At 38.2% G+C, this 21161-nt stretch overlaps 1 protein-coding gene across 5 annotated transcripts in view; it reads left to right on the forward strand.

Annotated features, from left to right (window-relative positions):
• The window catches only part of Mtf2 (metal response element binding transcription factor 2), a 47395-nt gene that overhangs the window by 17313 nt on the left and 8921 nt on the right, over positions 1–21161 (forward strand). For all 5 annotated transcript variants that reach the window (XM_006985818.4, XM_042257808.2, XM_016004336.3 and 2 more), the window contains 8 exons: positions 4483–4578; positions 4804–4904; positions 5294–5442; positions 8276–8371; positions 9855–9923; positions 10752–10875; positions 17786–17853; positions 19509–19679. In XM_006985818.4, coding sequence (XP_006985880.1) covers positions 4483–4578; positions 4804–4904; positions 5294–5442; positions 8276–8371; positions 9855–9923; positions 10752–10875; positions 17786–17853; positions 19509–19679 — 874 coding nt within the window. The remainder of the gene's footprint in view (positions 1–4482; positions 4579–4803; positions 4905–5293; positions 5443–8275; positions 8372–9854; positions 9924–10751; positions 10876–17785; positions 17854–19508; positions 19680–21161) is intronic.

The raw sequence follows: 21161 nt of genomic DNA on the forward strand, positions 1-21161 counted from the left end.
AGTAGCGTGTATGAGGAGAGGTTTAAAAATGTATTCAGTATACAGAATTATCCCCTTTTCCTTGTTTTATAAACAAAGCTCTCTATAGTTGAATTGAATCTTTTTTTGGGGGGTGGGGAGGACGGATGGTTCGAGACAGGGTTTCTTTGTGTAGCTTTGGAACCTGTCCTGAAACTCTTCTCTGTAGAACAGACTGGTCTTGAACTCACAGAGATTTGTCTGCCTCTGCCTCCCGAGTGCTGGGATTAAAGGTGTGCGCCAGTACTGCCCGGCTTAGAAGGGTTTTAATACCTAGTATTAATTTTTTTCTGTGAAATAATATATTCTTGCATTGCTGTAGACAATGCAAATTTATGTTTTGGCTATTTTTTCAGCAGTTGCATTGAATGAATAAAAATAAACTATATTCAGTAAACTTCTCTCTAGAAGTTTATTAATAAAATATAATTGAAAAATATTGAAAAAGAAGCTAGAGTGGCTAGAAAGATGGCTCAGGGGTTAAGAGCACTGACTACTCTTCCAGAGGATCCACGTTCAATTCCCAGCATCTTCATGGCAACTCAAAACCATCTGTAACTCCAAGATCCAGCACTTTATGCAGATATACATACAAGAAAACACCAATAAAATAATAAATAAAAAATTTTTTTAAAAAGAAGCTAGGTAGAAATGTTTACTATAGCTTTATTCTTATGTTTTTTTAATTAAAAAATTGAATTTAGAGCTGGGCGGTGGTGGCGCACGCCTTTAATCCCAGCACTCGGGAGGCAGAGCCAGGCGGATCTCTGTGAGTTCGAGGCCAGCCTGGGCTACAGAACGAGTTCCAGGAAAAGGCACCAAAGCTACACAGAGAAACCCTGTCTCGAAAAACCAAAAAAAAAAAAAAAAAAAAAAAATTGAATTTAGAAATAGAAAATAAAAAAAATAAAGTGTGGGGCTGGAGAAATGGCTCAGAGGTTAAGAGCATTGGCTGCTCTTCCAGAGGTCCTGAAATTCCCAGCAACCACATGGTGGCTCACAACCATCTATAATAAGATCTGATGCCCTCTTCTGGCATTCATGCATACATGCTGGCAGAACACTGTATACATAATAAAAATAAAATAAATCTTTAAAAATAAAATAAAATAAAGTGTACAACATGTGTATGAGTGTAGGTGACTGAAGAGGCCTGATGTATCAGATAGGTAGAGATGGAACTACAGGGGTTATGAGCCCATAGGTGCTGAGAACTGGTCTCTGGTCTCCTATAAGAGCAACACCTGGTTTTAGCCACTGAGCCATCTCTCTAGCCCTATTGTAGCTATTTTATTTTATTTTGGTTTTTTGAGACAGGGTTTCTCTGTGTAGCTCTGGACTAGGCTGGTATGGAACCCAGAGATTCACCTGTCCCTGCCTTCCAAGTGGGATTAAGGGTGTGCTCCACCACTGCCTAGCACCTTTTTTTTTTTTTTTTTTTTTTTGAGACAGAGTCTCTGTGTACCTTTGGCTGGCATGAAACTTGCTCTGTTGAACAGGTAGGTTTCAAACTCCAAAAAGTTGAGTTGGCTCTGCTGGGATTAAAGCTATTTGCCACCATGCCCACGTTTATAGCTTTATTTGAAGCAAATATTTGATAGGTATTTTTAAGATTTATTATTTATTCATATGTGTATGTAGGGAGTTATGTATGGAGGTCAGAAGAATGTGTTGGATATTGTACTCTTATCACTTTCTACCTATTCATTTGAGGCAGGGTCTCTCCCTGAACCTGAGTCTAGTGTCTCATTGATGCTAAAAGCCAGCAAACCCCAGTGATTATTCTGTCTCTGCACATACCACCCTGTGGTTGTATTGTGTTCCCCAAAATACTGTGCACCCTAAATAAACTTATCTGGGGTCAGAGGCAGAACAGCCACAATATTTAAACATAGAGGATAGACAGTGGTAGCACATGCCTTTAATCCTAGCATTCCAGAGGCAGAAATCCATCTGGATCTATGTGAGTTCAAGGCCATATTGGAAACAGCCAGGCATGGTGACACACACCTTTAATCCCAAGAAGTGAGCCTTTAATCCCAGGGAGTGATGGCAGAAAGCAGAAAGATATATAAGGCGTGAGGATTAGAAACTAGAAGCATGTGGCTGGTTAAGCTATTAGGCTTTTGAGCAGCAGTTCAGCTGAGATCCATTTGGATGAGGACTCAGGCTTCCAGTCTGAAGGAAACAGAATCAGCTGAGGAATTGGCGAGGCGAGGAAGCTGTGGCTTGTTCTGTTCCTTTTATCTTCTAGCATTCACCCCAATAACTAGCTTCAGGTTTGATTTTATTAGTAAGAACTTTTAACATTCCTGCTACACCACCCCCACCTGAGCTGGGTTTACAAATATTTGTAGGAATGCCTATGATTGTTGGGATCTGAACTCATACTTGTGGTTGAAGAGCAAGTGTTCTTAACCACTGAACTATCTCTTCTGCCCAGCATTTTGGTATAACTAAGACGAAAAAGCTAAGACTTTGTAGATGGCTTAATCTGTAGTAAGGAAGACCATGTGCAATTAAGCTAGGCCAGTAATCTTGTAAATTTGATATTAAAAAGGTATACTTGGATTTCACAAGTAAAGCTAATTCCCAAGTTTCTTAGGTTTGTTTCTTGAGGTGAATACATACAGTTTATTGGATTAATAACTCCTTTTCTGCAGAATTGCCTTCTTCTTCACCTGTCCACATGGATACAGTGGGAGTCATCTTAGGCACCTACTCCTGGCTGGAGCTATACAGCCCTGTCTTGTGAAACAGCACATTTAGCACGATGAGGCTAAGCTCAGATTGACTACTCTCTAACTATGGCTATAAGCCTAGGAATTATGGAACAGGTCCCACTAAGTATATCAGGAAACAAAATTTGGAAGGGACAGAAGACCTAAATAAATAGTCAATGCTACAAGCAAAATAATAATTGGCACCTTCTACGTTACCTATATGTTATAGATAAAGATATAGTAAAGCAAATTTGTTTTCTTTCACTAGATGGAATGTTATGCAGCTATTAGGAGTTATGATTTTGAAAACTGGCTGTGTGAAAATGCTCTGATAGAAGAAATATATTACCATGTATTGGGAGACCGAGGCTGAACTAATGTGACAAGCGTTCAAGGCAAACCCTGAGCTACATAGTGAGTTCCAGGCCAGTTTGGGACATATAGTAGGACCTTGTCTCAAGAAAGTCACCAAACAAAGTTAAGGTTTTTTTTGTTTTTTGTTTCCCTTTTCTTTCTTTCTGTTTTTTTGAGACAGGGTTTCTCTGTGTAGCCTTGGCTATCCTGGAACTAGCTCTGTAGACCAGGCTGGCCTTGAACTCACAGAGAACAACCTGCCCCTGGTCTTTTGAGTGCTGAGATTAAAAGTGTGTGCCATACACCTGGCCTTGAAGTGTCCAGTTCATTCCTCCAGACAGTTTTTTCTGTGTGGCCCTGATTGTCCTGGAATTCAGTCTGTAGACCAGGCTGGCCATGAACTCTGAGATTGACCTGCCTCTGCCTCTCAAGTGCTGAGACTCAAGGCATGCACCACCACTGCCCAGAGAAGGTTTGTTTTGTTTTGTTTTGAGACAGGGTTTCTCTTTGTAGCCTTGGCTATTCTAGAACTATAGTCTGGTTGTAGACCAGACTGGCCTGGAACTCACAGAACTCCACCTGTCTCAGCCTCTCTGAGTGCTGGGATCAAAGGTGTGTGCCACTACCACCCACCTGAGGTTTTTGTTTTGTTTTGTTTTGTTTTGTTTGTTGTTTTGTTTTGTTTTTCAAGATAGGGTTTCTCTGTGAAGCAGTCCTGGCTGTCCTGGAACTCACTCTGTAGACCAGGTAGGCTGTTTTTTTTTTTTTTAGGGTGGTAGTGGTACTTGATTCCCAGCACTGTGAAGGTACAGGCAAACAGATCTTTGAGTTTGAGGCCAGTTTGGTCTATAGATCAATTTGCAGGATAGTCAGGGCTACACAGACAAAACATGTCTCCAAAAAAAAAAAAGTGAAGGAAACAGTAATGTCTTACTTAGGTAATTGGCACTTCCAATTTTTGTTGCAGTAGAATTCTCTTCAGGTATATTATTAAACACTATATTTCTAGACTTCAGCCACAAAATTCTTGGTATCCAGCCTCTTTCATAATTAGTAAAACGAACTGTTCTTAAGACCAGAAAGGGAGCACATAATTTCCTTGCCTATTTCCTGTGGTCTCGTGATACTAATGTATAAGATGAGTGAATACACGAACCTGAGTAGATGTGTATTCTACAGAGTAGTTCTAGTGTTAATAAATCTTTTCCAGTGTCTTAGTTTGGGTTTTATTGCTGTGAAGAGACACCATGACCACAACTCTTATAAAAGAATACAATAAACAGTTCTGAAGTTTATTGTCATGGTGGGAAGGCCATATGGCTACACTGAGTCATAAAAGTTCTGTGAAATTCTTCATGACTGTTTAATGTTGCTTTTCATATTTCAGGAGCCACTGGGAGTGGGGAAATGGTCTGTACAATATGTCAAGAAGAGTATTCAGAAGCTCCCAATGAAATGGTTATATGTGATAAGTGTGGTCAAGGTAAACATTCATTCTTCTTAGTTTTAAAAATACCGAATGAGCCTATTGAAGATTAATGACTGTAAATACTTGTCTTGCTAATTTGAAACTTTATCACAAGATCTATTTATCATTTATAATGTAGGGAACAACAAAACTAAAACTAAAATACCTTCTAGAAAATTTTATGTTCTGCAGTATTTGTTAATAAAATAGAATTTGCTTTATGCTTTTTTTGATATTAAGGGTATCATCAGTTGTGTCACACACCTCATATTGATTCGAGTGTGATTGATTCAGATGAAAAATGGCTCTGTCGACAGTGTGTTTTTGCAACAACAACAAAGGTATCTTTTAAAGTGTTTTGGGCTAAAGCCCTAAATGGAATTTGTAAGGCATTATCATTGGAATGACTGTGTACATTAGAAGTTTGTTCTGAATGAAATTAGCAGCTAGTGCTGGTTAGAAAGAAGTATTGTTTTAATAATGATTCTTAAATGGCTTGCAGTTATTTGTACTTTCTGATAGTGGTGTGAGGATTGGGACAATAAATTGAAAGAAGACAACAAAATAAATATATTACTAATAACAGATCAGACAATATGATATCAGAATTTTAGAATGGAAATTATTTCAGAAGTGTCAGGCATTTTTAAATTATAGAGTTATTAATTAGAAAATTTGGTAAAAAAAATTTGACCTTCACTTTTTCACATGTTTTCCCTCTAATATATAGAGGGGTGGTGCGCTTAAGAAAGGACCAAATGCCAAAGCATTGCAAGTCATGAAGCAGACCTTACCCTATAGTGTGGCAGACCTTGAGTGGGATGCAGGTCATAAAACCAATGTCCAGCAGTGTTACTGCTATTGTGGAGGCCCTGGCGAGTAAGTAAATACATTTATCTAAATGTCCTTTGAAGTGATTTTTGATAATGCACGTTATCTTTTTTCTTTTTTAAAAAACTCTATGAAGACCTCTTTTTCTTGTTTGAAATGTGGTCTATTGTATATACTTCCAAATTGACCTCAAATTCGGCAGGCTTTTCAAGAGCACTAGGATTGCAGGTGCTTACTACCATGCTTGGTATGACTTATTATGACTGACTGAGGTGTAAGAATGATAGTGAATTGCAAATGTATGAAAGAATCAGTTAAAATAAAAATTCTGAGGAAATACCATCCTGTTTTTCTTCTTTCCTCCTCTTCCTTCCCATCCTCTCTTTCCTCTTCCCTCCTCCCTCTTCTTTTTTGCTTACATCAGACATGACAGACATTAAAATAAATTATAGAGGAAAATGTGTGATGTAGAGGCCCAGTTTGCCACTTTGGAGTGTGAAGTTTACTCGGTTCATTAATGTTATATTTGATGTGATTACACATTTAAAAATTGGTATGCTTAAAATTAAAAAATTTAAATATGCGTAATATTATTTGAATGAGTAATTAAGAGAGATTTAGTTAAATGATCGAGTCCAGATGAGGCTTTTACTAAAGAAATATTCTATCCAGATACTAGAGAGCCATACTTGGGATTCTTATGTTTATTTTAAAAGATTTTAAAATTTGTATATGTGGATTTGTTTGTATATGGATCATATGCATATGAGTGCAGTGCTTTCAGAGGTCAGAGAGGACATTGGATCCCATAGAGGATCTGAGTTGAGTTCTCAGCAACCACACTGGGTGACTCACAACCAGCCACCTTTAACTCTACTTCCAGAGGATCCAACACCCTTTTCTGGGCTTTGTGGGCAACTGTACTCAACATGCATATAGCCACATACAGGTACATCAATAAAAAATATAGGGACTGGAGGGGTGATGTGGCACACCTTTAATCCCAGCACTTGGGAGGCAGAGGCAGGCAGATCTCTGTGAGTTCAAGGCCAGCCTGGGCTACAGAGTGAGTTCTAGAACAGCCAAGGCTACCCAGAGAAATACTGTCTCAAAAAACAAACAAACAAACAAACAAACAAACAAACAAACAAACAAACAAACAAACAAACAGGGACTGCAGAGATGGCTTGGTGATTAAGAGAATTTACTGCTCTTGCAGAGGACCTGGGTTCATTCCTAGCACCCACCGGCAGCTCACAACTACTTATAACTCTAGTTCCGGGGTGGGGGAATCTGGTACCTTCTCTGGCCTCTGCAAAGCATTGCATGCACATGATGCATATACAGAGAAGCAGGCAACCACACATACACATAAATTAAAAAAAAAGCCACCTAAGAGCCAGGCCTGGTGGCACGTCTGTGGTTGTACTCAGGAGGCTGAAGAAGGCTGGCTGCTTCAACATAGGACAGTGGCTCTCAACCTTCCTAATGCTGTGACCCTTTAATATAGTTTCTTATGTTATGGTGACCCCCAACCATAAAATTAATTTGTTGCCACTTCATAACTAATTTTGGTACTCCTATGAATCATAATGTAAATGTCTGTGTTTTTTGGTGGTCTTTGGTGACCTCTGTGAAAGCATCCTTTAACAATCCCTAAGGAGTTGGAACCCACAGGTTGAGAACCCCTGGCCTAGAAGTTTGAAACTCACCTGTGCAGCAGTAAGAACCCAATTTTAAAAAAGTCTTTTAAACAACTGGATGTGGTTGTGATCAGGAGTTCAAGGTCAACCTCAAAATGATACTCAAAGAAAGAAAAGAAAAGAGGGCCGAGGATATAGCTCAACTGTAAGAGTACCTGGTCTAGCAGGCTTGAAGTCCTGGATTTGATTCCTAGCACCTCATGAATTGGGTGAAGTGGTAATTCATCCTAGTACTAGAGAGGTGTGATGGACCCAGTTTTGAGGTCATCTTCAATTTTGAGGCTAGCCTGGGATATGTCTCCAAAAAACAAAAAACAAAGAAAAACAACAATCAAAATAAAAAGTGCTATCTGGGTGTGCAGCTCATTGGTATAGTGTGTAACGACCTGAATTAGACCTCACTACAAAAAGCAAAAACCCCTGAATCTTGTGATTTGAGAGAGATCAAAGGCATTATTGACTTGAAATATTATTTATGCTTAAAGAGCATATACATTCCCATATAGAAGAGGAAGGATGAAATAATTGAAATTACAAACCTTTTTTTGGGAAAAAGTTAATACTAAGTATATCAGAAATTATTAACTACTTTAAAAAAAGTATTATGTATGCAATATTCCATCTACGTGTATGACTGAAAGCCAGAAGAGGGCAGTAGATCTCATCGCCAGATGGTTGTGAGCCACCACATGGCTGCTGGGAATTGAACTTAGGAACTCTGAAAGAGCAGGTAGGTGCTCTTAACCTCTGAGCCATCTCTCCAGCCGAAATGTAATACTTTTATCAGAACTCTTTTGGTTATTATATAATGCAGTATTTTTTTTTAAAAGGAACCCTTACCTCATCAATAAGTAGTAATTTAGCCTGACAGTGGTAGTGCACGCCTGTAATCTCAGCTCTGGAGAGGTCAGGAGGGTTGTGAGTTGGAGGCCAGTCTTGAATTATATAGCGGGATATTGTTTTAAAAAGTATTAATTTGGTTGGGCGGTGGTGGCGCACACCTTTAATCCCAGCACTCAGGAGGCAGAGCCAGGTGGATCTCTGTGAGTACAAGGCAAGCCTGGTCTACAGAGTGAGATCCAGGATAGACTCCAAAGCTGTTACACGGAGAAACCCTGTCTCAAAAAACAAACAAACAAACAAACAAAAGGTATTAATTTGCGCTTTTGTTTTGGCAGCTGGTATTTAAAGATGTTGCAGTGTTGCAGATGTAAGCAGTGGTTTCATGAGGCTTGTGTGCAATGCCTTCAAAAGCCAATGCTGTTTGGAGATAGGTAAGAACGTTTGAATTTCAGTGATTGGTTTGTCATGGCTGCTTTGTAGTTTTGGTTAGTTCGAAGTTTCAGATTTCCAAAAATAATTTTGACAGTGATGTGTAAAGGGATCAACTCAGGGAAAATACTGAACAGTAAACATGCTTCATATATATATACTTTCTATGCTTTTGAATATTATTCAGGAAAGCTTTTAAGCATTGTCTCAGTGTGTACATTTGTCTTTATTACTCTACAGTTCTCTAAACTATTCTCATCCTTCCTTCAGGAATCTCAAAGGACATATCGTGAAAGCAGATAGCATGTTCTTTTATGTGAGGATGTTAGGGTAGGACAAGTGAGCTCTAGGAGGAAAAAATTAAGACTGATCAGTAAAGCTGACTTACTGATCTCTCGTATCAATTTTTGTTTTAAATCTTAGTGTATGTAAAAATTACTGTCTTTTTGACCTTGGTGTGCTTTTGAATTTATTTTACAGGTAATTTTGAACATTGAGTGAAATAATGCTTATAGAAATAGCCATCATAGATTTTGGCACATACAAGCTATTAGTGTGAATACTGGTGAATCTGTCAACTTCAGAATTCTCTAATGGTTAATGAAATTGTCCCTTGCCCCCAGACAGGAGTTTTAATCATTATTGTTGTTACTGTCACAACTGAAATTACATTTTGATTTGTGTATCAGTCTTTTCATTATGAAGCCTTATATCATTTGCTGAATATTGGCTGTAATTGTTAACTAGTTTATATTTACCTTTGAATACTCAAAACTTTGAGCTTTTTCCGCCATCTTTCCGCGCTGTCACCATGGTGTGCATGAATGTCCTGGCTGATGCCCTCAAGAGCATCAACAATGCTGAGAACAATGCAAATGCCAGGTCCTCATGAGGCCCTGCTCCAAAGTCATTGTTAGGTTCCTAACTGTGATGATGAAGCATGGTTACATTGCTGAGTTTGAAATCATTGACGATCACAGAGCTGGGAAAATTGTCGTGAACCTCACAGGCAGGTTGAACAAGTGTGGGGGAACAAGCCCTAGATTTGATGTGCAACTCAAAAACCTAGAAAAAGGGCAGAACAATCTGCTCCCATCCTGTCAGTTTGGCTTCACTGTACTGACAACCTCAGCTGGCATCATGGGCCATGAAGAAGAAACACACAGGAGGGGGCTGGAGAGAGATGGCTCAGAGGTTAAGAGCATTGACTGCTCTTCCAGAGGTCCTGAGTTCAATTCCCAGCACCCACATGGTAGCTCACAACCATCTATAATGAGATCTGGTGCCCTCTTCTGGCCTGCAGTTATACATGCTGTATACATAATAAATAAATAAATCTTAAAAAAAAAAAAGAAAACACAGGAGGAAAAATCCTGGGATTCTTTCTGTAGCAGTGTTAAACATATTGATGAAAAACCTCCATGGACTGTGAAAAACAAAAGACAACTTTGATTTTTTTTTTCTTTTTTCTTTTTCTTTCTTTAGGTTTTATACATTTATTTGCTCTGTCTGCAGTTCTGGACCAGAATACCTCAAACGTCTACCATTACAGTGGTAAGCATGAACTTTTCTATTTTTTTACGAAGTGCCATATCATGAAAAGTGTATAAAATTTTGTTCTCTGTACCTGGCTCTTATTTCTTTTTCTTTTTGTTTTCGAGACAGAGTTTCTCTGTGTAGCTTTGTGCCTTTACTGGATCTTGCTCTGTAGACCAGGCTTGGCCTCGAACTCACAGAGATCTACCTGCCTCTGCCTCCCAAGTGCTGGGATTAAAGGTGTGTGCCACCAACCGCCTGGCAGATTTTATAAATGTTTATGGAGCTTTACGTACTTAAGAACAGATGATGCCTTAAGTCATGCAGATGGCACCAGGCCCAGTAATGAACAGTCTGCTTTGTAGTGAAACACAGTGATCTTAATTATCGGTCATTTTCCCTTATAGCCAGATTTTTTTTTTTCCTTTTTCGAGACTGGGTTTCTCTGGGTAGTCCTGGCTGTCCTGAAACTTCCTCTGTAGACCACACTATCCTTGAACTCAAAGATCTGCCTGCCTCTGCCTCTGCCTCTGCCTCTTGAGTGCTGGGATTAAAAGCATGGACCACCACAGCCTGGTGCCAGATCTTTTTTAAATTCAATTAAGAAGTAATTTGGGTATGTTTTAGTTTATAATTATTTCAGATAAGCTAATGCTTTCCAGTTTCTTCATGTGTAACAGTTTATTGTTTTGTGACTATGATTTAGGTTATTGACTGCCTATTCACCTAAGTATGTCACTTTGGTTTTATTACACTACTTTTATATACTGGTTTTATTAAAAACTGATTTCTTAACAATAATCAAAAACACTGTTTTCGTATATTTTGATTATTTTTGGATTTCAGGGTAGATATAGCACACCTATGCCTTTACAACCTAAGTGTTATTCACAAGAAGAAATACTTTGACTCTGAACTTGAGCTTATGACATACATTAATGAAAACTGGGATAGATTGCACCCTGGAGAGGTATGTGATCTTAAAGCTGCTTGATGTCTTTTTTTATTTTTTTTTAAAGACAGTGAAGATACATGAACAAGTCAGACAACTAAAGTTAACATTTTTTTTTTTACGTTTTCTAAAATAACTTTGGAATATCACAACTAGCTCTTTTACTGTGTTATGTTCCTTGTCTTGGGAAACTTACACATGGTGGAAATAAATTATTTAATTCTTCCATATTCCAAAGTAAGAATCATTGTAGTTAAAGATAGAACTGTTAGGAAAATTCTTTGTATTAGGTGTCTTATGTATAATTTCTCTTCCTTTTTCAGTTTCCTGTAGAAAATCTTAAATGATATATCCAATGTTCTTTCTCTATTACATATCTCTAATGTCTAGCAATGCTGGGATCCAGTCAGTAGTAGAATATTCAGTTACAGAGTGACTTCTTCTGATGTCTCCTTTGCACAGGGTTAGCTACCTGTGCTGGTACTACAAACAGCTTTTGGAAAAGTAATATAGAGCTGGATGTGGTGTAACATACCTGTAGTCCTAGCTAAGGGAGACCGAAGCTAGAGGACTGCTACAAACTGACGACCGATTGACGGCCAGTCTGCTAAGAAGGGAGATCGTGTCTCAAAAAGAAAAACACGGGCTGTGCAGTGGTGGTCCCAATGAGAGCAGCACACATTCACAGCACACAGAAAGACATCCCCAGCAACTGTGCCTACTTTAAAACTTTTTGTAACTATGTCAGAAGCTTTTGAAATTTTTATTCCTTTTGGATATAGCCGCATTGTATAACCCTAGCTTGTCCGGAACTTTCTGTGCAGACCAGCTTGGCCTGAAACTTAGACAGTGATCTCTTAGCCTCCCAAGCGCTAACTTTCAGGTCATCATACCTGCTTAATAATTGATAGTTTTATGTTTGTTTTTTTTTCCCCATCTTTGTGACTATCATATGTAGGTAGTATAGTTTAAATTAGTTTTATGTTTTGAAATATTTTCTTTGGGACAATTAAATTTGACATAATAGGAAAAGTTACTTTTAATGTTTTTTAGTTGAAGTGTTTATATTAGATTACTTCGGGGTTTAACATAAGATACTAATAGATTCTGAACTCTGCCTGATATCAGTTGTTTTTTGATTCCTACTATGATTTTTAAATCTTTGAATTTTGAATAGCTTAATTTCTGTGAATTGTAGTCTTTCTGTTAATTGTAGTCTTAAAACCTTAAACTACCAAGAATGACAGCAGGCTATAGGTAGCGTGGCCTTACTTTTGAGTAGAGAGAAAGGTGGAGGGAACTCAAGATACTGTGGGAGAAAGATGGCTGGTGATATTGGAGTGTAATAGATATATATTTTTAAGTAAAAAAAGTCTCTCCGGGCAGTGGTGGCTCATGCCTTTAATCCCAGCACTCAGGAGGCAGAGCCAGGTGGATTTCTGTGAGTTCGAGGCCAGCCTGGTCTACAGAGTGAGATCTACGACAGGCACCAAAACTACGTAGAGAAAACCCTGTCTCAAAAAACCAAAAAAAAAAAAAAAAAAAAAAGTCTCACTAACAGCAATATTTAGGACCTTAATTGCTAACATAAGTTGTTGTCAAAGAGTATGTTTTATTGAAGGAAGTGTTATATTTTAAATAGTAGCATTTACATTTGTATAGAAATAACACAAGCCTGCTGGGCAGTGGTGGTACATGCCTTTAATCTTGGCACCTCGGAGGCAGAGGCAGGCAGATCTCTGTGAGTTCAAGGCCAGTCTGGTGTACAGAGTGAGTTCTAGCACAGTCAAGGCTACACAGAGAAACCTTGCATGGAAAATAATTAATAGTAAATAAACAAACACCAGCGAAGCCCTGCATGGAAAATAAATAAACAATCAAAGAAACAAATAAATAAATGCCAGAAGTGTTATCTGGGCATGTGATCACAAACCTATAATCTAAGTGCTCAGGTTGCTGATACAGGAATATCATAATTTCACTAGGCCATCTTGGGCTTATATAAATATGGTAATAGGGTATCACAGAAACCAGCCCAACAGATTTCTGAGTTCCAGGCCAGTTTGGTCTACAGAGCAAGTTCCAGGACATCTAGACCCTGTGTCCAAAAAACTAAAATTGAAAAAGAAAAAGAGAGGGGAAAAAAAAGCCGCTGATGACATAAGTAGTCCAATTCATACCACCATAGTTGTACTTTTAGTTCATAAAACACAGATCGAGGGCCTTTTTCTCTCTTACATGAGTTAAAAGATATGGCCCTGTACAAAACAGAGTGTTCTATAGCAACTTACAGATCAAATTTGAGAGAAACCATGGGGAACTGAAAGAATTAACTGAAATTTTCAAAAAGTTAAAAGAAATAGGTTTCAGAAATAGGAAGTCAGTTTTCTTGGTAATTCTCAGCAAAATAGGAAGTTGATATTTCTTCTTTTTCCTCTCTATATAACAGTTCTGGCTGTCCTGGAACTTGCGCTGTAGATCAGACTGGCCATGAGTCCACAGAGATCTGCCTGCTTCTGCCTCTCGAGTGATGGGATTAGAGGTGTGCACCACCACTGCCTGGCTTGTTCTGGTGGTTTTTTGAGACATGATTTCTCTGTATGGCCCTGGCTTTCCTGCAACTTGCTCTGTAGACCAGGTTGGCCTTGAACTCAGAGATCTGCTTGTTTCTGCCTCAGGAGTGCTGGGATTAAAGGTGTGCGCCACCACTGCCCACCAGAAGTTGATATTTCCTATAAGTTAATTTTGAAGTTTTATAAAGCAGTAAAAAAAAAAAAAAAAAACCTTAAGGGAATAAATATTCTAAATACTGTTCTTTCAGATATACAACATTGCTTTATCAAATGCTATAGACATGGTATAGACAAATTATAATTGATTTCAGATAAGATACTGAAATTCGAATTAATTAAAGTAAAAGTTAAGTGGATTTGTAAGTGACTTGAAAAACAATAAGAGAATTATTTATGGAAATCCTGATGGAGCTTGTAAAAGAGGGCCAAAGTTCTGTCTTAGTCTTTGGAAAGGATGTCGGGATCAAGATAAAATATCTGGAAGTTTGAGCTGAAAAAAAAAATTGGCACACAACTTTGATCACAGCATTTGGGAGGCAGAGGCAGGCAGAATACTGGGAGTTGCATTTCAGCCTGGCCTACATAGAGAGTTCTAGGCCGGCCAGGGGTACATAATGAATCTTTATCTCCAATAAAATAAAATAAAATAAAATAATAAAATAAAATAAAATAAATAATAAATAAAATAAAATAAAAAAATATAAAAAATATAAAAAAATATAAAAAAAAATATAAAAAAAAATAAAATATAAAGCTTGGCCTAGTGTTGTTGTCCTATATTCCCCGCTACTCAAAAGGCTGTTGCAGTAGGATCACAAGTTCAAAGCCAGCCTAGGCAATTTTGTGAGACTACCTCAAGGTGAGCTGAATATGGTTGTACACGCCTATTGGTGCAAGTTTCGGACCAATTGGTCTATAAAGAAAACCCCTATCTTTTCCCACACTCCAAATTAAAAAAATAATTCTAGGGGCTACAGATAGAGCTTAGCTGTAGATTTCTTGTCTAGTATACATGAGGCCCTGGTTTGTCCAGCACCAGATAAAACCAGACACATGCCTGTAATCCAGTCCTTAGGAGATGCACACAGAAAGATGGCAAGTTGAGGGTCATGCTCAGCTACCTAGCAAGTTCAACATCAGCCTGGGATATTTGAACCTCCCTCTCAAAAAAAGAAATAGGACACAGGATGCAGTTCAGTAATAAAGTACTTGCCTATGTGTATGAAGTTCTCACTTTAATCTTTAGTACTGTACTGCTAAGGAGGGGTAGGTATGGGGAGCATTTATAAAGATCTGCTTTTATTTTTATTTTATTTTATTTTTTTTTGAGATAGGATCTCACTATGTATCTCTGGCTGCCCTGGACCTCACTATGTAGACCACACTGGCCTCCAACTCACAGAGATCCACCTGCCTCTGCCTCTTGAGTGCTGGGATTAAAAGCATGTGCCACTATACCTTGCTTTTTGCCTTTAAATTTAAGCACAATAATATATATATAAAATGAGGATTTTTTATTAGATAAAAGGTCATCTGGTATGATTTCAGATTTGGGTGAGAAGGGGGGAAACAGGAAGGAGGTAGATGGAATTAACCAGATGGTTTATATGAAATAATCACATGATGAGACTATTAGAAATTTTTTTTTTTTTTTTTTTTTTTTTTTTTTTTGGTTTTTCGAGACAGGGTTTCTCTGTGTAGCTTTGCGCCTTTCCTGGAGCTCACTTGGTAGCCCAGACTGGCCTCGAACTCACAGCGATCCGCCTGGCTCTGCCTCCCGAGTGCTGGGATTAAAGGCGTGCGCCACCGAAATTTGAACCTGATCTTAAACATATATGAAAACTGCTTTGAGATATTTGCAGAGCTGTCTTGTAAAACAGGGCAGAAGAGTTGTAGGGAGCTTTTGCCTAACTATAATGCTTATGACATATGAGGTTCAGTAAATGATTTAGCTTCTACCACTAGTAATAGTGAGTGGATACTGGGTCTCTTGTGGTCCTGATTAAAAGTTGAATTAGATCTAGGGCTTACTTATTTTCTTGAAGACTTCAAAGTCTGTTTACTTCATTCTTCCTTAAATAGAAATTCTGTGCCTGAGAGTGTACGTCAGAGGGTTGAGCTTGTGCTGTGTTTTTGTTTTGTTTTGTTATTTTGAGACAAGGTCTCTCTCTGTAGACCAGACTGGCCTCGAACTTACAGACATCTACCAGCCCTTACCTCCTGATTGGCTGAGATTAAAGGTGTGCACCACCAAACCCTGTGAACATGTGTTTTTGATAATGTGAGGCCCTATGTTCAATCCTCAAAACCTTCCCAAACTGTTGTGGGTATCTCAGATGGAGAGGACAGTCTGACAGTGAAGGAACATGTAATTTACCTATGACAGCCAGCATTGACACCAAAAGCATTGAAAGAATAACCACTTGAAGGTCAGGTTCTAGTGCTTTTTCTAGCCAGGAGAATTTGAGTCGTTCATCTTCCTATGGCCTATGAACTGTGAGATGCTTGGTAGTTAGGATGTCCACACAAGATTTATCTTTTGAATATGATTCATTTATTCACCCAAGCATTCCTTATAATACCATACTAATATAAAAGTTAAACAGACATCTCACCTAGTGGGAAACATTCAGGCAGGCAGAAAATGCTGTGCAGAGATCCGCTGGGGAATTTCCTCTGGTGAGGAGACTTTGCAGGCTTGAACCATGTCCCTGTGAAGTCTTTCAGGCTGTGGCTGGCCAGGAGGATGTTACTGGTGGAGGTCCAGATGGTCCATGAGAGAATTACCCAGCATCTAGTGCTGACTGGTGGGCATGTGTGAGGTCAGCAACAGTGCAGGAAGTTCAGTGAGCCACATCTCAGGAGCACTGCAGTGCAGTCCTCGTGGGCACTATTTAAAAGTGTTTTATCTAATGTGTGTCATGTGGGCCCCCGCCCCTGTTTCTCTCTGTAACAGTTCTGGCTGTCCTGGTGCTTGCTCTGTAGACCAGGCTGGCCTTGAACTCAGAGATTGCCTGCCTCTGCTTTCAAGTGTTGTCATGTTTTGTTTTGTGTTTCTTCTTCCTTCCTTCCTTCCTTCCTTCCTTCCTTCCTTCCTTCCTTCCTTCCTTCCTTCCTTCCTTCCTTCCTTCCTTCCTTCCTCCCTCTCTCTCTCTCTTTCTTTTTTTGTTTTTTTGTGACAAGGTTTCTCTGTGTAGTTTTGGAGCCTGTCCTATATTTTTCTCTGTAGACCAGGCTGGCCTCAAACTCACAGAGCTCCACCTGGCTCTGCCTTTGCTTTCAGTGTGCACAGTGTGGGGTTGGTTCACTACTCTGTCAGTGCCACCTTCAAGTTAGTTTGTCAGTATATCAAGGCATGTCTTGGACTGACTCCCTTTTGAGTTGTCTTGTGGCTGGTTCATTAATAAACAGAGATTAGGGTAGGATGACTATCTCCAGTCTGAGGTGCCTAGTGGCAGGCTCCTATCTTAAAGGCATTACAGTATTTGGAGTCACACGAAATGGTGTTACTTATGTTCCTAACAACTTTTATGTTAACTCATGTATAACACAGAGTTGGAATAATCACTTGTGAGTGTCTTTCTAGCTCCCATATTCTTTTTGGCAGATTGAGTTTCTCTATTACTTGATGTGTCTTTGGGCTTGGGAACTTCAACTGGTAAAGAACATGTTACTGTAAACTTACAAGCCAACTATGGTATTTTAAATGCTTGTGGATTTAATTTAAATTGGTTTTCTCTGTATTTCTCTGACACGTATGCACGCACGTGCGCACACTATAAGTGGGGCCAACCTTTAGATTTTGAAGAGAGGTACAATGATGGGGAGGTGCTACTAAAACAAAATAGAACATCAGATATAGATTTTTAAAAAGTGATTTGTGAAGTTGAAAAAGTGCTGAGATATTTGGGACCGACTAAAGTGTACAGTTGTGAAAATAACCCAGTTTCACATGATTTTGTTGTTACTGTAGAGATTATTTAGAGATTATGTATAACATTAGAGGTATATTTCCCTAGATCATAGAGTTATAAGAAATTGAATATAACTACTAATATATTAGTTTTGTAGTGTTTATAATGTGTAATTGCTTCACAAAAATGTTATATTTCATGTAACAAACTGTCAAAATTAGTATAAAGTTTAAACTTTTCTCTTGTAACTTAAAAAGTAAGTCTTGAGGTTAAATGGAATTAGGTAGGTCACATAGTATCAGTGAGGACACAGAATAGATGTTAGGTCTTCTGAACACAAGTCGGTATACTTTTCTTTGCATCCTTTAGCTCTGTCTAGCACTTGTATATTACTAATGAATGAAATTATAGTATGTTATATTATTTCTTAATACTTCGCAGCTGGCAGACACACCCAAATCTGAAAGATATGAGCATGTTTTGGAGGCATTAAATGATTACAAGACCATGTAAGTGGATTTATTTTACATATCCCTATGAGGGAGATAGTGAGTGTAAAGAAAAAGGGCATTAAGAATTTTGGGATTGTTGTATGGAAAAAGCACGTACCATTCTAAATGTTTAATATCCTAGTCTCTTTTGGTCAAAGTAAAGCAGGGATTCTAGGAGGCTGGGAAGGAAAGAGTAATACTTCTGAGAAGGGTTGGTGGGAAGCATGTCAGTATTCAGAGGGGCTGGATTTAGTCTGTTCTCCTGAAGAGTCATTTTTCAGTAATAACTTTGTAATGCAAAATAGTGAATATAAAGTGAAATCTTGTTAGCTGGTGGGAATACACAAAGAAATGGAGGGTCTCTTTAAGATCGGTTATTGCTATTTGTCAGTTCCTGAGGAGTAGTAGTGTTGATGAGTGATGATCCACTGATAAGGTCTTATGTTCTTGTACAGACCACCCTCCTTCCTCCTTTAAATTCAGCATGTCTGCATTTCTTGAAAATATTTTCCAAATGCCAAAGAAATTTTTATAAATGTATGTATGCAACTCCCAGACAGTTTTCAGTGTATTATAAAAGTTTTGTTTTTGCCAAGTTGCTGTTTTGAACTTGACAGTTATTTTCTTATTAAATATGTTTTAATTATTTATAACTAGATGTTTAAATTAGCTTGAAAAAGTATAAGGTAATTGAGTAGTTAATTGTACTGATAAAATATTGTTTGAATCAATCCTTAATTCCACCTTAAAGTATCAGAAATACATCTGTTACTGGTAGAAATGAGAGCTGCACATTCTTAAAGGTGCATAAAAGTGAAGAACATTTCAAACAGCTGACTGATAGAGGTTTTTTGGCCAGGAAGGCTCTGGTAGAGTTAAGGTACATGGAAATGTTTGGTTACAAAAATCTTAAAGACTAAAGGTAGGCCAGGGGAGAGTGTGTTTTTTAGAGGCCTAAGCTTATACTAACACTTACAGGGTCTAAATTGCTTTCAACTTGATGTCTGGCCTTCTATATACTCATTTTATTTTCTGGGTCTTTAGAGATGGCCTCTTTTAAAAAGTTATTTCTGGTCAGATTTTGTGTGCTACAAATATACTCTGAAATAAAATTTATTGGGACTAAATACTTGCTTTATGCAGTTAGTTATTTAATTATTAATTTAGATGCAGGGTATTGATGTATGATCAGGCTGGCCCAAGGTCCTGGGTTCAGAGCCAGAAGCAGGATTATGAAGTCAAGCACTGAGCAGGTTGAGTCAGGAGAATCATGCATTCAAAGCCAGTTCACCTTCATAATGAGACCCTGTTTCATAACAGGAGTAACCACAAAAACCTGAATTCAGATAGTCCTCCCAGCTTGGTTTCCCTTGTACTGGGACTATAGGTGTCTGTTATCACACCTAATCCAGGAGCCATATTTGGAAGAAGGTGACCATGAAACTTTTCTCTATTCTTGCCCTCTCCCTTCCACCTATGATAGCCTGTAGCCTGTAGATCAGAATCTGTAGCCTGCTCTGGGGTAGATAAGAATCAAGGAAATCAAGGGGAAAATACTTTTGTGGTATGGGTAGCTTTTTATTCATAAAGGCCTGTATCTGAAAGTTGTAAGTTAGGTCTTCCACGTATATGTGCAGTTTTTAAAATTTTAGTAAATTTTTTTAAATATTTAGGTTTATGTCTGGGAAAGAAATAAAGAAGAAGAAGCATTTGTTTGGGTTGCGAATTCGTGTTCCTCCTGTGCCACCAAACGTGGCTTTCAAAGCAGAGAAAGAACCTGAAGGAACATCCCATGAATTTAAAATTAAAGGCAGAAAGGCATCCAAACCTATATCTGATTCAAGGTAAAAGTTGATCTGTGGTGTAGTGTTCTCTTAGCTTATCTGTGACTGCATATGTGTGTTATATGGTCTCATTAGAGCATGTGAAAGTGGCCCAGTGACCTGGACTAATTCCCCAACTCCAAATCCACTTCATGATTTCCTTCTTAGACAAGGTAAGAAAATGTGATGTTAGATGTTTATTTATTTTAGGCTTTTGGCATTCAAAGAATAGACATTGATTTAAAGAAATAAAATATTTACATTGATGATTTACTTTTTTTCATTCAGCACTTTCATCAGATGCCTTACTTTGTAGTGCTGAAGATATAATGACAAGACATACTTTTCCCTTTTCCTTGATGGGGTTACACTATAGTGAGGAAAATATGTAATAAACAAGTAAAATAATTGTTGATTATTCTGATGCCATTTAGAGTTCACACACTGTTTTAGACCCCACTGGGTCAGTAGAGATGGGAACAGTGTACTGAAGAGTAGGCGTAAGGAAGGATATATAAGGTAATATTGGAGACTTAATTTAGAGTAATCTAACAGTATGAAGAATAAAGGGGCAAAATACTCCAGGGTGCAGTACAGGTGTGGAGGCCATGAGACATAGTTCAGAAATCCATAGAAAACTAGTTTGATGTGAGTGGGAACTAGAGAGTAAGGATTGGATATTTAAAAGATTGGGTTGGTCTTGATCATACAGCAACTTGTAGATGGGCATCCCCTGTTCCCATCAAACAATGGTTGCCCTTTAAATGTAAGCAGACTTAATTGTCCTTAAAACAATTATTTGGAAGGTAGTTCAGAGGTTAGAATAGAAGTAGGAAAGGATCAAGACTTGTTTTGTCTGGATGAGATGCCTGCGTGGGCAGTGAAGTGGAGTGAATAGGTTTGGGGAGATTTGATGAGATTTGCTACTGAACTAAATTTATGAGAAAAAAGGAGGAAGGATAAGTTAACAGATTCCAAATTTCCGGCTCGAGCAACTCATGGATGCTGGTTTGTTACCAGGATAAGAAAGAACATGATAGTGAGGTGGTTGGAACATTTCCCGTTTCTGTTCATTGAGTCGAGATTCTTGTGACATACATAAAATGATATGTAGGTGACTTCTGTTTCTAAGGTCAGGATAGATGATAGAAACTTAAAAGCTGATTTCTAAAGTTAGAATGAATAAAATGATCTAGGGAACAACTAGAGAAGAGAATGGGATTGCAGATGGTGTCTGGATTTAGAAATTTATAAAATTGGAAAGTATAAAATAAACAAAGGAGATGAGAACAGCATGACCAGCATGGTATAAGGAAACCAGGAGCTTTGATGTGACGAAAACCAAAAGAAGTTAATTGTTTCAATAATGATGGATAAATTAAATGATACTGGAAACTAGTAAAATGCAAGAGGAAAATGTTTACTGGATATTGTAACATCATGTTATTGGTGACCTTGACAAAAGTAGTATATTTAGAGTAGTCAAGATTGGACTGAGGTGAA

The sequence above is a fragment of the Peromyscus maniculatus genome, chromosome 10 (genome assembly GCF_049852395.1).
Source record: "Peromyscus maniculatus bairdii isolate BWxNUB_F1_BW_parent chromosome 10, HU_Pman_BW_mat_3.1, whole genome shotgun sequence".
Classification (NCBI taxonomy): Eukaryota; Metazoa; Chordata; class Mammalia; order Rodentia; family Cricetidae; genus Peromyscus; species Peromyscus maniculatus.